The sequence below is a fragment of the Vespa velutina genome, chromosome 2 (genome assembly GCF_912470025.1).
Source record: "Vespa velutina chromosome 2, iVesVel2.1, whole genome shotgun sequence".
NCBI lineage: Eukaryota > Metazoa > Arthropoda > Insecta > Hymenoptera > Vespidae > Vespa > Vespa velutina.
This window is the reverse complement of record NC_062189.1, coordinates 3,039,900-3,060,579: the sequence shown is the minus strand read 5'-3', so window position 1 is coordinate 3,060,579 and position 20,680 is coordinate 3,039,900. Positions and strand designations below refer to the sequence as shown.

The window sequence follows — 20,680 nt, the reverse complement described above, 5'->3', positions numbered from 1 at the left end:
TGCACTGAGAAAAAAAAAAAGATTCCGCTTAAAATTCTTGTTCTTTCTTTCTATCTTTCTTTCTTTTTTTTTTTTTTTTCTTTTTTTTTCCACAAAGATAAACATTATAAATCTTCGTAATATTTTCCAAAAATTGAAATATTATTACCTGATCAATAGATAAGGCATAAATATATTGTATTTTATTCAAGTTTCAAAATTGTTATATTTCAGCGTAAGAAATATTTACAACGCATCTTGTGGAGCATAAAGTAGTTCTAAGAATATGGTCATACTTTATTCGCATAAAACGCTTTGGAACAATTTTAAGTATTTTCATGAAGCTCTCAAAGAAAGCTAAGGATTATACAATCCTTGGAATGGTTGAACTCCATAGGACTGTATTTAGTTCAATGAGTATCTGACATATCTGAAAAATTGCGCTTGTCGATATTTCTTTTTGAAGTTTCTTCATAAATAGGAGATTGTTGCTGATTTTGAATAGTATGCTTTATCGAAGACTGTTCCGAGGATTCTCCTATATTTCTTTCACTGTTATGACGTAATCCTGATCCTCGTCTAGCTTTTAATAAATCTTGTCCATATTTTGGACTACCTCTACCAATGCCACTTTCAATCTGATCTCCCATAGTTATTGATTGTCTCGAGATCTCAGAAATCATATTAGTTGAACATTTGTTTCTTTTTAATGTGCTTCCAACCATATCTAACTTTGCATTCGAAACCATGCTTGTAGTAAATGGATCACGAGTTTGACTGTTCTGCGTGTCTGTATTTAATCCTATTTTCAGCTTTTCCTTGGACACACTTTCTGTATGAACAGTTCTTGTACTACCTGGTCGGTTGTCACTTGATTCATCCTAAGTAAAAGACAGAATAAGAAATCATAAGACTAAACTTATGAAAGTAAAAAATGATGGTTATGATAACATACTGTTAAAGAATGGTACTTGTATAGTTGGTCATCTTCGTAGATTTTACCAGGAGCATCTGTTTTTTCTGATGATAAATTGTTCTCTTCGTAACTACTATTTTTATCAGGATCATAATTCAACTTAGTCGAATCCGAATTACCATTAATTTTTGTCTTAGCTAAGTTCTGCAAGCGTATTTTATTCCTGAGTTCTCCTATTTGCTTTTCCAATTCAAAAACTTCACGATCGGATTCGCAAACTTTTGGGATTAACGTATTTAAATATTTTTCAGCTTCTTTTTCTATAATAGTTGCAGATTCAATGCCAGGTATTTGTGTAAGATTTAATCTAAAGAAACGGACGTTTATATCATTTAAAATAGAATTATATCATTGTTTTATTATGCAAGAAATATAATCACTTACTTGAGCGATTGTATTATTTTAGTAAATGTATCAATCTCTCCTATCGATCTTGTTTGAGGGGTAAGTTTATAATCTGAACCATCAAGCGAAGGTTCGCCATCCCTTAAACTACTTATCTTCAAGGATATTGGTTCAAATGTCCTATAATATGATCTATATTACTATAAAAAAGGTTACAGAATTTAATATATACATACCCTCTTCTACGTCTCAAAAGGACGTGTCTAAATTTATGAGTTCCGCTTGTATTTGACACAGAAGAGGACAATAGACACGTGACAAAGAAATCCTCTTTATAACCATGACTACTAGAGAAGTGCGAAGCAAACTGTTTGTGCAAAAGTTTATCCCTTAAAGTAGGTACCAAGCAAGAGTTGTGTCTAAATCTAAACCATCCAATAACTTGTTTGCTTTTATAAGACAAGAAATCTTTCAACTTCTCTTTATCGATTCTACCGGTCGAATCATGCAAAATATCTGGCATAGAGCATGTCACAACAGTTTCAATATCTAAAAGAATATATATAAATGTATAATTTATATATATTGCAATTCTTATCGCAATACATTCTACAAGATGCCGCAGACACACGAAATTTTATTTAATACAGATCATAGCTTGAACATTTCTTTCGTGCACGAGGTTATGTGTCACAATATACGCTGCTTTCAAATTTTACAATCGTACTGATTGCGAGTTCGAAGAATGATCTCTTTGTATCATTAGTGATGTATATATATATATGATATATATATATCATATATATATATATATCATATATATATATCATATATATATATATATATATATAGAAAGAAAGATACGTGACCGTCATACTTACTAATATGTCTTTTAATATCCACTTGATTGTCAGAATCCGTGAACTTTTTAACAATATACTCAACTATTTCACCGAGTAGAAAGCCCATCTGTAAATAATGTTGATGGTATGTTATTATACATTCGAAACCATATTTAATCGAAAAAGGTTAAGTGCGTTTAAAGTCAATAAATTAGAAAAATGAGCAATAATTAATGCCGTTAAGGGAACGAAAATATAAATAAGCTAAAGGACTAATATAAAATAACTCACCTGATCTCCGACGTTGCGTACATTTTCGTAAAGTAATAAAGAAAGAGCAGCGCCCGAAATATTAACGAGTAAATCGCCGTCCGCCATATTGATGAATAAATATTGTAACTGCGCGCAATGGGACTCTTCGATTTTATATCACTGACCGCATTTCCGGATTCTCTTGTCTTCAAGCTATTATTTGCGATCCTCTTCTAATTATAAATCACGAAATTAATATTTCCAATGAATTTTTACTTTTAATGAATACATACATAAACTGATAGTACGTTTATTTTCACCGCAGGAGAGAGAGAGAGAGAGAGAGAGAGAGAACACACGTGTTTAGAATAATTCAATTGTATATCCATACTTTTATATTTATCATAAGAATAAATTTTATTTACAATTTAAAAGAAGAACTTTCTAGATGACAAATGATACTAGTACGACAATATTCGATGAATTGTAAAAAATAAATCACATTGTTTACATTCTCATTGATCTTCTTTTGTTCTATTAATCGCGCCATTTTTGAATATATGCATTTATTACCGATCTGGAAACGATTAAAAAATATACGGGCTTGTCTCGGTTGATAAAAGTAAGAAATAAATAAATATTTTTTAAATATTAAAAACGAAATTCAAATATTCCAAAAAAATAAATTACAAAAAGTAAATTAAATTAAATATAACGATTCAATCATATCGAAGATTTAACAATATTCTTTTATAATAATAATAATAATAATAATAATAATCAATTTTCGTTCATCTAATCGTTCTTACGTGTTACGTAAATATCAAGAACGTATATTAAACATAAAATCGATCGGAGAATTTCGTAAAGAAAAAAATTAGAAAAAAAAAAACAAAAAAAAAAGAGAAAAGATCCGATATCGATAGTCGACGAATTTCGTTCGGTCGGTAAGGTAGATATCAATAAAATTACTGAAAGGGGTAGCTTCCATTGTAAAAAAAAAAAAAGAAAAAAAAAAAGAAAAAAAGAAAAAACCAACGAAACAATTATTCCGTATCGTTAAGACATTTTATTTCTTTGATCGTCCGATCAATATTTTTCTTCAATCTAATGAAATATCTCGAAAATCATTCAAAAGATTTAACATTGAGAAAACTTTTTGAGAGCCATCGGAAAGGCGCAAGATCGAAGCCCGAAGAGAATATCTTGTCTGGTAACGATCGCCCAAAATAATCTTTCCACATGTACACAGGAGTCGTTGTATTTCTAGACGCGAGAAGAAAGATAGATCTAGATGTAGGACTCATGTGATGTAAGCTCTTAGTGATCTCTAAAGAGGCGCCAAGATCGGCTCTCTCTCTTTATCAACAACGATCGTTACGTACTCGAGATACTCTCTTCTAAAAAAAAAGATCGATCGCGCGCCTTACCTCTCATCTCATTAAAAAAAAAAAAAAAAAAAAAAAAAAGAAGAATAATTTCGCGGAAATTCAGATTGCGCGACACGATTTCTGGCCGACGATACATTGACCTTGAGAGACGACAGAGATGACGGAAGAATCTCGGAACGACGTGGGAGAGAAATGGGAGCACATAGATCAAACTGTGAGTCTAATATCGTTTAACTCTCTTTAAAATGGCCTTGACTTTCTCCGTTGCATAAGCCGAGTTATAAGTAAGGAAGAGTGTCTAATTAATTAAGAACTACTCGTTTATTTGCTAATTGAACGTTAGTCACTTCTTATAGTTATGAAGCGATCTAGAAAATGCGAATTATACATTTCCCAAAGGGATCTACGTTAATTCTAGACCGCATATAATATGATTCGAATGATTAAAGTTTTTTTAAGATCGATTATTTAGACTTTGACCTATTGCCACCTGTACTTTTAATTAGATTGTTCTAAATCGATTCGTGATTACGACTTTCTTCGATTGAAGATTTCAGGAAAAAATGGTCGATAGCGCGTGATTCTTATGCTATATGCTTTTGATGCTGAGTAACAGCTGATCGTGGGAAGGAATGAGGGAAGGAGAGAGAGAGAGAGAGAGAGAGAGAGAGAGAGAGAGAGAGATGACCTTAAGATCGATAGATTACGAAACGATATTAATTGCGATATTACGATCCACCGATATCCGCCAAAATACGTGACGTTATTTTTTCTCTCCCGTCTCTCGTTTATTGATGCATATGTTCAATGGAATGTCTGACAAGAAAGAGAAAGAGAGAGAGAGAGAGAGAGAGAGAGAGAACATGTAGCAAAATAGAAAAATAAAAGTGGATGCATTGATTATAAATTTATAACGTTTTAATAACATAGCACCGATACAAGACATTAGGATTACCTCATATCATGAAATTTTTTTTTTATTTCTAATCTAAACAATAATTAAGATTTGATTCTTTACCAATATAGCTCAAGTTTAACGATCGATTGTCAGTCTGATCAAACTGATAACAAATCAATAGTATCGATATCAGTCCGCAAATTATGATGCCATATCGAATAATATCTAAGTCGTAGATATTAAAAAATATTAATACTCGTTTGATACTTCGATACTTTAATGAGGTATTAAAATTTCTATGTATATTGTTACTTCCCATTAAGTATTTATGGTATTGAATTAATTGAATATCATCAATAGTATCAGTATCAATTTCGATCAGTAATCGTCTCTAGGCAAGTTAATCTTTTTAAAAAAAAAAAAATGTCATAGCTTCACTAGTCTTTATCGTTAAAAATAATCTAGAGTATGTTCTGACATTTCAAAATATAACAAAATCTATTTCATATCTTAATAATCCTTTGAATTTGATTTTATTAAATTTTTTTTTTCCTTTTCCTTTTTCTTTTTCTTTTTCTTTTTTTTTTTTTTCAACGTCGTCACATCTCATTCAGACGTTTAAATGTAGTAATCGAGAAGATAATTTATTCGTTGTTCGCATTGTTACAACGATATTGAATTAATAAATAAAAATAATCGACTGATAAATATGTCAGATGAGAAAATGTTGTCATTTTCTAATTATCCTTTATAGTAAATATATATATATATATATATATATATATATATATATATTATCACCTTCGTATCATGACATACGAATTAAAACGATTTTTAATTGAAAAATTTCTTATCGCTATATATATATAGTCGTAAACTAAATCCATGGAGGATTAAAATTTATAACATATACGAAGATAAGACGTTAAGATATATATATACACACACACACACACACACATATATATATATATAATGATGAGAAAAAGAAAAATAGTTCGATGGATTTATCTAAATGAAAGTTATTTAACGAAAGGACAAATAAATTTATTTATTGGCGTAATAAATAAGTATGCATATGCGCGTAACTTTTCAAATCATAAAAATAGAGCGGGCTCGTCTTGTCTCGATATTGGTGCAACCTAGTGAGGATTTCCTGAATTAATTTCGAATGTCTTATCTAACGCATGACGACAATTACAACGGAATGGTTTCATTTAGTTTATTATATCTTTCTCGTTATTGTTATTGTATTTGTCCTTTTTTCTTTTCTTTTTTCTTTTTCTCTTTTTTTCTTTTTTTCATTTTTCTTTTTTTATTTTCTAGATAATAAATTGTATGCTCTTTTAAAGCATACAATTTCGTTCGATTTCCAAGATTATTGAAAATATAAACAAGATGATAATAAATTAAACGTGAACGATGTCAAACTTAATCTTTATTAACGTCTTATTCTTCAAAACTAATGACTAATGATTTTTTTGCTTTTCCCAAAATAAACATTCATTTTTTTTCCCCCTATCTTTCTCTCTTTCTTTTCTTTCTTTCTTTCTCCTTTTCTTTTTTTTTTTTCTTTTTTTTTCTACGAGCCGAGAAACAATATTTTATACCGTTTTATAGATGATATCAAAGTTATCTTTGAAATAATCGTTAATTTTACAGAGATTTAAAATCATAATCGGCAAAATTCTCGTAACGATCGTACGAAAAAAAGAAAAAAAAAAAAAAATATTATAGAGTTAAAAATAAGTTCGAACGATTTCAATGGAAAAATTACTTTTCCGTTCGTTGGGAAAATTTACTTTCGAAGAGAAAGAGAGACAGACAGACAGAGAGAGAGAGAGAGAGAGAGAGAGAGAGAGAGAGAGAGAGAGAGAGAAAGAGAGAGTACATGGTTAAAAGGGATTTAAAAACTTGAAGATAAATTCGCGGATTAGATAAGATATACGGGACCTTTCGACTTATTCTATTTCCAAATATTATTTGACTCATCGAAATCGAACGTCATATGTTTATATATACGTAGATAAATATATAGATACATACATACACACACAAACATATATATATATATATATATATATACGTACGTAGATACGTAGATACAGATATATACATACATACGCAAATATATACATGCATGCGTATATACATACGAAAAAAAGAGATTAGTGCGATGATGTGACGGAAAACGTCATCGCGAGATTATTTAATTTAAACACTTCTCATTCCTTTTTTAATAAAAGAAGAAGTTAAAAAAGGAGATAAGATCTTCGAAGGCGATAACAATTCAATAAAAGAAAATTCGACTTGGTAAATGTGTAATTGTTATACGTATGTAAAAAAAAAAAGAAAAATGTTATTTACGTATGATTAATAAATAGAATATAAATAGGACGATCAATTTGAACGAAATATGATATTTGAAAGAAATAAATTATGGATTTTTTTCGTTATAATTTCAATACTATTACTTTCATCTAATCATTTATTTCATCGATCGATTTCGTACGTGATCGTTATCCGATCGATTGATAGACGTTATTAGATCAGTCGATTATTTGATTTCGTTTAATTAAAATGTGTTCCATTTGCAAAGAAATATTCACATCATGAAGACCAAGATGATGTCGTTCTTCAGTAAAATTTGTAAGTTTTGTGATAGGAAACATTTATCGTCGAAGACGGATGATCATTTTTCAACGAATACACGATCTTCAACGGAATCGCCTGAGGTAATGACTAAAATGATTTTTATTATTACATGTTAAAAAAAATTATTATTACAAAAAAAAAAAAAAGAAGAAACAAATTTATATACCATCCGAATATCAATAATTTTTGTGTGATGTGATTCGTTAAGAAAAGAAAAGAAAATAAAAGAAAGAAAGAAAGAAAGAAAGAAAGAAAGAAAGAACGATCACACAAAATGATCGATAATTAATTAAGTCAAATGTTATACCTTCATGGATTTGTATCTTCTTTTTTTTCATTTTTCTTCTTTTATTTATTCTCTATTAATCTCATTTGTCGAAATTCTTCAAATTTCTTCAAATTGACTTTAGGACGATGATAAATCGAGAGCGATTAAGAAAAAAGAAAAAAAAAAAAAAAAGAAAAAAGAAGGGGGGGAAAAGAATAGAACGACGAATCCGTTAAATATCGATGACCTCGATTCACGATTAACTTCGTTACATTTGAAAATCTATTATACCTTTTGTCTGTGACATTTTCATTAACCATTCCTTTTCATTTTTATACATCGTATTATGGAATATACACCCGGAGAAAGTTGGGTAATTTCATTGAAATTTTTACATTAATCATATCGTTATATTATTAATTGTAATTAATTCCATTATATAAATACATATATAATGATTAAAGAAACTTAATTATCAATTTTTCGACAATTAATATAGATCGATAAATTTTATAATAAATTTTCTATTTCGGAGATTCATAATATGATGATAATAATTCATCGACAAAACGTTCGTACGATTTCAGCCTCTTAAAATAATCGTTCGAAGACTGTGTTGCAAAGATAGCGAAGAAATGTGTGTACCTCCGATCCCCGAAAAGGCAATGAACTACATACTTTAAGTTTGAAATATATTTATTTACAAGTCGATACGCGCGTTGATGATGATAAATATGTGTATGCAGGCAAACAGGTAGGTAGGTAGGTCGTTAATTGATAAAATGAAACTTATTGTTTTTTCTTCCTTCTAATTGAGACCAGTTTCTTTCATTGAAAGAAAAAAAAAAAAAAAAAAAAAAAAGAAAAGAAGAAAAAGAAAAGAAATTCTCGTCTCCCTCGCTCCCCCACCCCTTCACCCTTTTTTTACTTGAACGTAACAATTGATTGCATATAGTTGAATGGAAATTTTTCTTTTAATACGATAAAAATCGATCAGATTCGTGATTCGTATTGCTTTAAGAAGAACGATAAGAAATTCTGACCGTGATTCGAATATCAAACTGTTTTTAAAACCTAACACGAATCCTTATTATATTTTCAAAAATAATTTGATCGAAGCACATTCTATCGGTGATATTTTACTCTTTCGTTTAAAAACAAATTAACGCGAAATATATCAAAATATGTTCGTACGTCCAATTCTTTCTATTTAATTTCACCGACAAGTCATCTTCATTCGATCAGTTTCTATACAATTTTATTTCTCTTTTGTTTGTTTTGCTATAAATAAAAAAAAAAAAAAAGAAAAAAAAAGAAAGAAAGAAAAGAAAAAAAAAGAAAGCAAAAAGAAAAAAGAAAAAGGAAACTATTATTCAATCGATAAAATTAAAAGATATTATTGAATTAGTATTAAAAATATTACATTAGGATAATATAATATTAAAGTTGTACGATGGAAGAAATTGAATTTATTTATAAATAAAAAGAATCTGGACGTTTCGATTGTCTGCCGCATTTAAGCGACGTACATAACTAAGAAAACTTCCTATTGGTCGAATCGTCCATTGACGACACACAATCCTATGAACGAAGTGATTTGCCACGAGAATACTAGTGGCGTAGACATAAATAGTATATATACGTCGTTCGCGTTGGTGACTGCCGAGAGTTTTTTTATTCGATCTGGAAAGAAAAAGAAAAAAAAGAAAAAAAGAAAAAGAAAAAGGTCGCTTCAACGTTCTTCTCAAAAATTATTTTCTTTTTCCCCCTGAACCCTCCCCACGCTCTTATACACCTACCTCCCTCGCCCACTTTTTTTCTTCTTGTGTAACGTGAAAAAAAAGAAAGAAGGAAAAAAAAAAGAAAAGAAAAGAAGAAGAAGAAGAGAAAAAAATAATCCCACGAAGACGCTGATCTTTTCTATATTGACGATTTGCCATTTTAAATAAGGAAGATGAGATGCTTTACAACAGAAAAACTTGTGAGTTATATAGCGTATTCAATTATTAACATTCACAGTGACGTCTTGTATTTAGTAGGATCATTGAGACATCATCGAGCGTTTATGTTGATCTCTCTCTCTCTCTCTCTCTCTCTCTATATATATATATCTCGCGTGCGCGAGCGCGCGCGTGAGCGATAACGATTGCGATAGTACTTGATTATAATTTTACGATTGTTATCTTTTTTGGCCTTCAATCATCTTAAAACTTTATTGTTTAAAGTTCATGGCGAGAAATTGGAATTAAAAAAAAAAAAAAAAAAAAAAAAAAAAAAAAAAAAGAAAAAAAGAGAAAAAAAAGAAGAAGAAGAAGAAGATAAAGAGAAAAGAACAATATATACGTCATTTCAATACTTTGTAATAAAATATGTACGTACTGTGTATGAATTCTTTTTTTCTTTTTTTTTTTTTTCTGTTTTTTTTTTTGTCACAAATTTTACACGATCATAACGTAATAAGATGACAACGTTAATACAATGAATTTTATAAAATAGATAGTAAACATTGGACATAAAACGAAGGTGAGGTATATGATTTATGTAAACTATAAAGGCATCGTGTAAATATATGCTAAGGTAACTGTGTTAAAACCAAGAGATAGATTGGAAGTTACATAATTTCATTACAAAACAAAGCGTACGTTAAGTACATACGTATGTACGTAATTAAGTATATACATACATTAATACACATATCTATATATATATATATATATATATATATATATATATATATATGCATCGTATTTGTACATATACATTTATTAGATACGTAAAACGTAGCTGAATCGATGCAAATAAACTTTAACCGCGTCAATTATAATTGATTATAACGTTAATATCTTCTTCTATCTAACAATTTAGCCAAAGCATAATACCGTATGTTCATTTATGTGGTAATACATTTTTTTTCTTTTCTCTTTTTTTTTTTTTTTATCATATAATTTTCATCAATTTCATTAATCGTATCTTTGAAATAAATTATAATAGAAATATAATAAAACAATTTGACGTATAGATTTTCGAAGAAGGTCGAATAATTTTTTTCATTTATTTATATTTTTATTAAAAACAAATAAACGCATTCGATAAATGGGAAATCAATTGAATGAGTTAAAAGAAAGATGTCAATTGTAAATGATATTCAAACGATATTGCGAATATTTTATGTATGTTAAAAAGATTCGTAAAAGTATCGAGGAATTGTCGAATGATGTTTTTCTTTAAATTTCTTTTTTTTTTCTTTTTTTTTTTTTTTGTGTTAATAACAAGTACACGTACTCGATAAAAGAGATCAATTGAATGAGTTAAAGAGAAGTCAATCGTTAGTGGTATCCAATCGATCCGAATCAGAGTCGCATTATCGTCTATAAAGAAATTCGCGATTAATCGAGGAGTTCGCTACGGTAAAACGTTTTTGCGTCATGTGATAGCCGGTATCCTTATACGTGTGTAAATATATATATATGAATATATATGTATATATATATTCACACGTACGTATATTACTCGTATATGTGTACTGGTGTTCATGCTCATGTAAAGAACGCACGTGATGCAACGCGAGCAAATCGCTGCGTCACAACTTGCAGAAAGTCTTCAGCTAATGATGAAAATTTAGTCTCATCGACGTAGAAAGTAGTATTTTTAGTATATCGATCACAAGACAACCAAATGAATTTGATTATGCATTGGATTGGCCAATAAGTCATATTCGTATTTAATATATATATATATATATATATATATATATATATATATATATATATATATATATATATATATATAGATATATATACAATAGTATAAAATACTAAAAATTCTGACATTATTTATTGATCAGTCCAATATTTATTATTTATAAACATTAAGGAATAGTATTTCTTTCATTTGCTTAATTTTCTTTTTTTTTCTTTTTTTTTTTTTCTTTCGAATAATCGAAAATTTTGTTACGTCCGACGTCTCGTTGAATCGTAAATAGATATAAATAAGGGAAATGATGGAAAATACTGTGTGACTTTTTAATTGAATAGATTTTCTAATCAGATTTCTAACATTCGAATTCAATTTGTGAAAGAATAGATTTGATTATTGACGGGAATAAGTTTTGCCTCTTTTATCTTTAATCATGAACGAGGAAGATTTAAATGTCCGATAGATTAACAAATTTACTTTTGAGTAGTTATTTAAGTTATTTAAGTTATTAAAACGTCAATTGACAAAAAGAGTATTTTTTGGAAGTTCCAAAGATCGAAAAAAAAAAAATTATGTATCCGAGGTGAATGAGCACGCGTTTTTAAATAAACTGAGAATATTCTTAGGACTCGAAGGAAAGGATAATTATTTAATTATTTAATTACTTAATTCTAAATTTTTGAGGTCTTCCGGCCTCATTATATCTATCCCACGAAGATTTCATTTTCTCTATCCTCTTTAGTCACTAACAAGATACGTGATTGTAATATAAATGGAGGATGATTAAAATCTGACATTTTTTTCCTTTTCGCATTTCTTAATTAAAAATGTATAATACTATTAATCAACAATATTAATAACTATTAATAATGACATTGATTAAATAACTTAGTTTCAATTTTTTATTTATATTTATTCCTTATTCCATTGTTGATTCCATTGTTGATTTCATTGTTGATTTTGCATTATGAATTACTTGCTGTTTGAGCAAAAATAATCATAATAACCATATATCACTAGTTTGATTCTTTTCGATTAGTCGTTTCATCTTTGACTGAGCGATAATTCTTTTATGCGTCACAGAAAACTTGATAATAAACTTATGAAGAATACACCAAACATTTAATATATTTTCCCTCTTAAACTAAGTATATATATATATATATATATATATATATATATATATATATATATATATGAAAAAAAAAAGAATTATCCCAATGATTCTCAGACATAACAATTTAAATTTATTGATAATCTACGAGTTGACCTTGTCAAAGTCACAATGTCTTCGTATTATCGTTAAAAAAGAACTTAAGTCTTTGAGTATAACGATAAAACGTATATTTGCATTACAGTAGCGAAAAAAAGTACGTGCATAGTATTATTAGCATATCAAATAAGAGGCGAGAAAAAAACGCAAGATAAAATATAGTCGATGATTTCTGCACGAGTGACCGTTCCTTTTTTTTTCTTTTCTTTCTTTTTTCTTTTTCTTTTTTTTCTGTTCCTTTCTCATCTATTTTCCTTTTCTTTCCTATCGAATGAACGTTCATTTTGCATTTCTCTTAATTTTTAGCTTCAACTTGATTCATCTGAATTCAGTTTTTTTTTTTTCCCCCTTTCTTTCTTATAACATTGTATTTTTCTTTTCTTTTTCTTTTTTTTTTTTTTACATACTCAATAATATTCAATTTTCATGGACATAATTTTTTTCTAATATATATTTTTTAATTTTACCTAAAATATTGTTGATTTTAAATATTTAATTTTTTTCAGGCATTGTTAGGTATCACCCATTCTTTCAATCGATTTATTAATGCATTTTCTTTTTCTTCTTAACATTATGCTTTTTTTGTTTGTTTCTTTTGTTTTGAATACACATAATGGATTTCTTTTCATTATATATGAATTATGTTCTTCTTTCGTCACGTTCTAACATATTTTTTACACATAGATTATACAATGCTCTTGATTCCTTTTTTTTTTTTCTTAAGTTCTTAAGAGAATACTGCTTTGATAAAATGATAAAATATTTGGAACAGGGCAGTAAGATATAAATAACTGTTTCTTAAAGATTAACATTTGTAATAATATTTTATTTTGTCGTAATTCACTATGTCCTAGTTATATGGATTAAAGTTAAATTTAGTACAGTTGTTTAACCAATCAGAAATATATGAGTTATCTCTTATAGATTTTTTTGCTCTCCTTATTGAACTAAAGTTTATTGTTATTTCCAATCGGATTATCAATATCAGTACAATCAAAGATAGTATTTATATGTTCGTATACAATATCAAATACAATGAAAGATAGTATTTATATATACTTTATCTTAATTGATAAAATTAAAGTGGAACTTTCCTGATTATTTATGATTAACATGATATTAATTATTTTAATTGGTATTATTTTTATTTTTTCACTTTATATATTTTTTAAAATACATAAATCCATTAATTTTTAACCTTTTGTATGCTATAATACAACCACTTTGGAATCCCCGTACATACTATCATTCATTTCATAGTTTGTAATTTAAATTATATTAATTACTTGAATTAGATAAAAAAAAATTATTCCTGGTTGCCACATCAACATGTATATATATATATATATATATATATATATTGTTTATATAATTTAAAAAAGAATTTGGTATCTCATCTCGTTTTTTTTTTTTTTTCTATAATAAATCTGAATCTTGCATAACGCTATTTATATAACGCGGCATTTCTATGAAACGATATATTCACGTTATATGAAATTTACCTGTAATTTCATTTTTCTCTGTCCGTTTCATCTTATTTGATTATATTTTTGACTGCATCCCCTTCCCTCTCCCCTCATAGTTAGACCTTAGATCTTATAACGTGTCGAGTTAACTATTTATTTTTACTGTGTTGCAGAAAGAAAGAAAAAAAAATAACGATAGCTGAACAAATATGTTTGGAAAGTCATAAAGTTAGTTTTGACGTTCAATTGAAAATCTTTTAGCTGCAATTGTAATGCTACTTATTCTGTTAAGTGCGATCATTGCGTTAGAGCCTACTTTGACTTCTTGCCTGAAAAATGTTAGAATATAAAAAATATAAAAGTTATAAATATATTACTGATACGATTATATTCATGTCACGTCCGTTTGTTTAAATCTTCTGACTGGTCTCAGTTGAATAGACTTATAGAATTTCATTCAAAAATATACGTCACATGTGTGTACACTACCATTCTATTTCTCTCTCCCTTTAGTAGTCTCTCTCTTTTTCCCTCCTACGGATTCGGTAACTTCGTGAGAAATAGCACGTAGATGCGAGTGACTTCTTATTGACTTTTATATTTGGAGAAAGAGGATATATATATATATATATATATATATATATATATATATATATATATGTAGTAACTAGTTAGCCCTCTGTTGCATCACATAACTTTCAAATTACACAGTAACACTCACACATACATTTATGTATTTTTAAATTCCATTTTTTATTCAAAAATTCTATTTTTTTTTTATTATAAAATTAATTGTTAATTTATAATATGATGTAGTATATAAAAAGTATATATATATATATATATATAAAATATATTAATATATACTATATTATAATATAGAGTTTCTCTATACTTAATATATTATAGTTATACTATAAATTTTATATTGTATATATTTTTTGTTTGGATTTAAAAAAAAAAAGGAGTAAAGAATTAATCGTTTCGATTTTTTTTTTTATGTTTGTATTGAGAGATCGTAATTGATTGTATTGCTTTATAAAAAAAATATATATATATATATATTTTTTTAATAATCTCTTTCTCTTTGTAATTTTTTCTTGATATACGCAAGTATGTCGTAATATAACTATATCAATAATACGAACGAGATACGAACAGTTAAACTTTTATTTATTTATTACAAAGCTTTGACTTTACTAGATAAAAGAAAAAGAAAAAAAAAAGGAATGGTGCAATTTCATTAGATAATTTAAGTTTATCTCGGCTTTTCGTTGAAGACTCAATGAGTCAACATTCTCCTTGAATTGTTCTTCTATAAAACTAGAAGAATTCTGTGATAGTATATTCATATGTAAACATTAAGGTATTGAATAAAGACGAAAGAATTTGGATTATGTGGGATCTCAATTTTGAACGAGATATGTAAGTACTTATATAAGAACTGATGATTATAAAAATAATCTGATGTAAGTAATATATTTTTTTGCGTTTAGCGATATTTTCATATTTCGATTTAAATTATTTATAAAAATTTTACAATGACAAAGAGAAGAAAGTAAATATATTTATTCTTGAAAAATAATTCATTTGTATAAAATTATAAGAATAGCCTGTGATAAAATATATTTTTTTTATATCTCAAATGATTAAACATTTTCAAAATTAATGAACAATTTAAAGAGAAGAGAGGAGAGATATTTATTTTTATAAGAAAAAGATAATGATATTAATAATAATAATAATAATAATAATAATAATATGACAATAACATTGAATTATTAGTTTTGTTTTTTGAAAATATTATTTAACTTTTCATGGAAAAATATTTAAAAAGCACATTATTTAATCATAAAATTTAAATATAGTGTCTAACATGAATATTATTCATACGATATTCAAAAAATTAATAGAATCATTATCTGATGTGTGATGAACATAATAATATTTATTAAATTACTATTCGATGATTTAACAGTACATATTTTTTTATAAAATTAAAATTTCTAATATAAAAAGTGATTAATTGGTCATACCAACGTTAGAATAAGAATAAGTTGAATTTCATTAAATGAAAAAAGAAAAAAAAAAAAAGAAAAATAAAATAAAATAAAAAAAAAAATAGAAAAAAATTATCGCTTTATATGAAAACATTACTATAAACATTTTTTTGGAAAACTTGTTTACGTTCGTTATAATTTAAGTTAGATTGCCACGCGAAATACGCAATAAGGTTATTTTTTATTTTAATTTTTGACTTATTGTCTGACGATTTTCATAATCATCTGGTTACACATAATTTCATGGATCAATAAAGTTGATCTCTGTTTATTTTGTAAACTTAAAAGAAAAGTTCCGTCGTCGATCGCGATTAAATGAAAGAGAGGGTATCTCTTGGAAGTATTTACATGCATCATTTTGATTTATTTCTTTTTATCGTCACGAAGTAAACAGTTCAAAGTTCGTGATCTAGACCAATTGATCTTCCAACAATACTAAACTCATTACGATAGCAAATCGTTCATAAAACAAACATTTGTTTCAGCTATTCAACTAATTCAAATAAAATTTGCGTTCTCTCTTTTTAAGTTAACAATGTACAATTTTCTTCATTATTTATATTGTATAACGTCCTTATTATTTAACTACAATATATTGTACGAGAGTAAATTAGATATTTTAACTGATACCAATAATAAAATTAAATGAAACAGTCGATGAAAATTTTATTCAATAAAAGCAACAATTAGACTATGTTTTTTTCTTCATACAAAATATAAAACAATTTTTTACAGATCGAATAAAAAATAATTTCAAATTTCATTTACAATACTTTAATTTTCATAAATTCATTTCGTTCATTCAGGAATTGTATTCTGATCGGAAATATAGTAAAATGAAAATGGAAGACGTTAATGTAAATAAAAAATAAAAGATGAAAAAATGTAAATGAAAAGATAAAGAATTATCTTCGAAGAACATCGACGTAGGAGAGATTTATAAATAATGTAAAAAAAAAAAAAGAGAGGAAAAAAAAAGAAAAGGAAAAAAAAATTGCAACAAAACATTGAAATAATCATGATAAAAAAGAAATTTCTCAGAACTTATTTCATTAACTTAGTAAGAAAATTTTTTAGAACGAGACGCACATATTTATATGCATTGTCGGTTTTAAATCTGACGCGTCACGTATAAAAGTGATAGACGTAAATGTTACCTCTAAACATGTAGCACATGTATACGTGAACGAAAGCACGTTTCTCTTTTAGCTATATCACGTATCTCTTTCTTACGTATGTGTTCGGGACTGTTTAATGCTCTTGTAAATTAACTTTCACGAAAGGTATTAATGAAAACTGAATTACTTGAGTGAAAAATTTATCGGCGTGAATTAACTCAATTGAATTTATTACTAGAGAGCAGAGATCCTTTTTTCAATCTTTACGACTTTCGAGTGTCACCGAATTAGATAGAGAAGCTGAAAAATTCGATAGGGAAGAAGTTTGATTGAAATATTAATCTACGGTTGCAAATGTCAGATGATATTATTTTCTCTCTCTCTCTCTCTCTCTCTCTCTCTCTCTCTCTCTCTCTCTTTCTCTTTCTAGGAACACATACATACATTATCTTATCAGTAAACATTCACGATATCATTTAACTTATCGACTTCGTCGATGATGCATTTAAGAATATCAATTGTCTCTGTAAAAGTCGATTTAAAATATTAACACATACACATGTATACTCGGTGTCTCTGTACTTATGCGTGTACATATCAGATATCTTAATACTCGTATGATTGCTTCGTAAACGTAAGTTATCAGTCTCATATAAAAAATGTATTCTGATATCCTTTAGAATTGCGACGATGTCTTTCGAATAATCCGATAAGATTTTCTAATTGGTACTATATTTTCTATTTTATTTCCCGATAAATTCAATAAATCTATTAATTAATTTACGATATTGAAGAAAAACGTAAATCTAATATGTGCATGTGTCATTAACGATACGATAAAGTTTTATAATAGATGACATTTTTCTATATATAAAATATCTTATTAAAAAATACATATACTATGTATAATATAAACCCCATAAGTTTCTAATGGAAATGAATGACAAACACATTTATCATATTAAAGAAAGATATAAATCAAATATAATTTCTTATGATTAATTCGATGAAATTTCATAAACGGCGCCATTTTTGCATCCGACTTCACGAGAAAGTTAAAGAACATTTAAGAGAATATATCTGACACGTATAAACATAATAAATTTCTAATGAAATATCGAAAATTTATTTTGCCGTATTAATGAGAAACAATATAAATTAAATATAATTTCTTACGAATTATTCGATAAAACATTATTTTTCTATATCATTTTTTCAATAAAATAAGGAAATTCTTAACAAAATTTATTATTATTATTATTATTATTTACATAAATATCGTGTTTTTTTTTTTTTTATATATTACAAATTAATTCATAAAGTGGGATCTAAATCAAATGTATTACTTATGTACATTTATGAAGAGAACATTCCGACAAAGCGCCTCTATGTGTGCGCGCGCACGTTGTCAACTTGAGCGGCCATTTTCATTCGTCTTGTTCGTATTTTACAGAGAACGTTTCGAAGAATTCCATTGAAAACGACCCACACACACACACACACACGCGCTCGCGACATACATCTGCGGGTTCACATATTTTCTCTCTCTCTTTCTTTTTCTATCTTTCACTTCTCTCTCCTTCTCTCTCTTTCTCTCTCTCTCTCTCTCTCTCTTTCTTTTTCTATCTTTCTCTTCTCTCTCCTTCTCTCTCTTTCTCTCTCTCTCTCTCTCTCTCTTTCTCTCTCTCTCTCTCTCTCTCTCTCTCTCTCACCCACACACACACATTATCTTTTTTCTTCGACGACCTTGAATACAAGATGCCAGAAAAGTAAGCGCTCGTGAGCCAACTGAGAAGGGTTAGTAGACGTACGTGAATAAGTCGAACGCCTACTACGTCGTTCACAATGACGACGAGGGATCGACCGTTCGAGCCCTCGGGAATGACCAATCAGAAAGCGACTTTCACTCCCTCGTCTATAACAACTATATATATATATATATATATATATATATAATAACCAACGAAGATGTAGTTGCGTCATCTTTGGAAATCACATCACGTTTGTATGTTTCATCATTGCAACGTCATTCAAACGGGAAACTCGTTCTAATCGTTTTTTTATGTAAAAAAAAAAAAAGAAAAGAAAAAAAAAAAAGAAGTATCACAATCTTTCGTAAAACGATCTTAAACGAAATTTCACTGCTTACTTTCTCTTCGAAATAAAATAATATTTCTTGTTAATAATATGTATTACGTATCTATACGAATGTGTATATATATATATATACACATATATATACACATGTATATATATACATATGTATGTATGTATATATACGTAGAAGCGACATAGTTTTAAGCAAATTACTTCGATTGCATCATGCGATCGACAACTACATTGCATGATTCTATAGAAAATAATAGCCTCAGGGTGATAATATATTAACATATTGTCGTATAACGTTCCTTGAACGCATTTCATCTCATTACTTATATCTTAATGTCTGCTTATAAATACATAGATATATATAGATACATAGAAATGCCGGAAGTTCTGACTGTGAAAGATTCGAAAGCTATTGAAAATTCTTGAACGATCTTTAAAGAAAAAAGAAAAAAGAAAAAAGAAAAAAGAAAAAAGAAATGTCCCTCGTAGGTGATCGTACGTAATAGAATGAAATTGGATTATTCGACGATTTCAAATTTCCCGCGCTTTCTCGCCGACAATTAATTTCTTATCTTAACGATACAATCGATCGTTATGGAAATTTTCATCATTTATATTATTATCTTTCATATCTCGTATATCGCTTCTCGTCATTATCCCTAATGATGAAACTCACGTTCAAATTTGAGAAATATTTTTCATTTCACATTCGGCATTATCGATTTTAATGTAGGAACATAGCACGAGAAATTTCTTATCGAGAATGAATAATAAAATTGGCGCGTCTTGATCGAGCATATAAATGCGATCTAACGTTATAACGAAGGACCTACTATACAATAAATAATTTCAAAGAAATTCTTAATACAGAAAGAAAGATAACCTTTTTGTCCTTTTGAAGGACAAGTCAGTGGCATTTCGTTTCTCCTCAAACGAAGTACATTCACCGATACCGCTACGGTTAACGGCCTGTTCTAGGTAGGGGAAATTCTCCCCACATTTCTTTACCAAGTTTAAACCAACTCCAAATGGGCCATAGTTCGCAGGGCCGAAACGTTTCTTTCGATATTGTGTGCCCGATGTTCAACCATCTTAATGGGAGGGGGGAGGACAAACAAAAAAAGAAAAAAAAAGAAAAAAAAAAAAGAAAAAAGAAAACAAAGATAATTATACGTCTCATTATATAGATCATGAATATTACATACGTCATACGTATTATATACGTTGACAAGAATTTACGATACCACGTTAAAAAATAATTCAACGATAAATCGGTTTCAAAGTGAAAAAAATATTGAACAATTAATTATCTCGTTAATTGTGTTTCAATTGTAATTAAATATATAACTATG

The 20,680-nt window shown here is 27.8% G+C and overlaps 2 protein-coding genes across 5 annotated transcripts in view; one reads left to right on the top strand and one right to left on the bottom strand.

Annotated features, from left to right (window-relative positions):
• Positions 1 to 160: 160 nt before the first annotated feature.
• LOC124946496 (BRISC complex subunit FAM175B-like) lies at positions 161 to 18,857 on the bottom strand. Of its 3 annotated transcripts, XM_047487246.1 has the most exons (7): positions 18,574 to 18,857; positions 2,434 to 2,627; positions 2,182 to 2,269; positions 1,537 to 1,849; positions 1,340 to 1,492; positions 935 to 1,262; positions 161 to 860 (listed from the first exon to the last, which is right to left on the bottom strand). In XM_047487246.1, the coding sequence occupies exons 2-7, from the start codon at positions 2,518 to 2,520 to the stop codon at positions 390 to 392; spliced, it is 1,440 nt and encodes a 479-aa protein (XP_047343202.1). In that variant the 5' UTR covers positions 2,521 to 2,627; positions 18,574 to 18,857; the 3' UTR covers positions 161 to 389. The 3 variants fall into 3 exon arrangements, with proteins under 3 accessions (XP_047343202.1, XP_047343201.1, XP_047343203.1); XM_047487245.1 differs by lacking the exon at positions 18,574 to 18,857 and having other exon boundaries at positions 2,434 to 2,698; XM_047487247.1 differs by lacking the exon at positions 18,574 to 18,857 and having other exon boundaries at positions 1,340 to 1,480; positions 2,434 to 2,695.
• LOC124946497 (hexokinase type 2) overlaps positions 3,729 to 20,680 on the top strand; it is a 27,085-nt gene continuing 10,133 nt past the window's right edge. The window contains exon 1 of one of the 2 annotated variants that reach the window (XM_047487248.1): positions 3,729 to 3,999. In XM_047487248.1, coding sequence (XP_047343204.1) covers positions 3,943 to 3,999 — 57 coding nt within the window. In that variant the 5' untranslated portion in view covers positions 3,729 to 3,942. Of the gene's footprint in view, positions 4,000 to 9,253; positions 9,588 to 20,680 lie in introns of those variants that run through there. The other variant, XM_047487250.1, reaches the window with a different exon arrangement.

What these genes read in the sequence shown, in the direction of transcription:
- LOC124946496 (XM_047487246.1), bottom strand. Translation starts at nt 2,520, where the DNA reads ATGGCGGACGGCGATTTACTCGTTAATATTTCGGGCGCTGCTCTTTCT. An exon ending in GGATATTAAAAGACATATTA is followed by an intron (nt 1,850 to 2,181) that starts GTAAGTATGACG and finishes ATATTCTTTTAG; the next exon opens with ATATTGAAACTGTTGTGACA. An exon ending in AAAATAATACAATCGCTCAA is followed by an intron (nt 1,263 to 1,339) that starts GTAAGTGATTAT and finishes CCGTTTCTTTAG; the next exon opens with ATTAAATCTTACACAAATAC.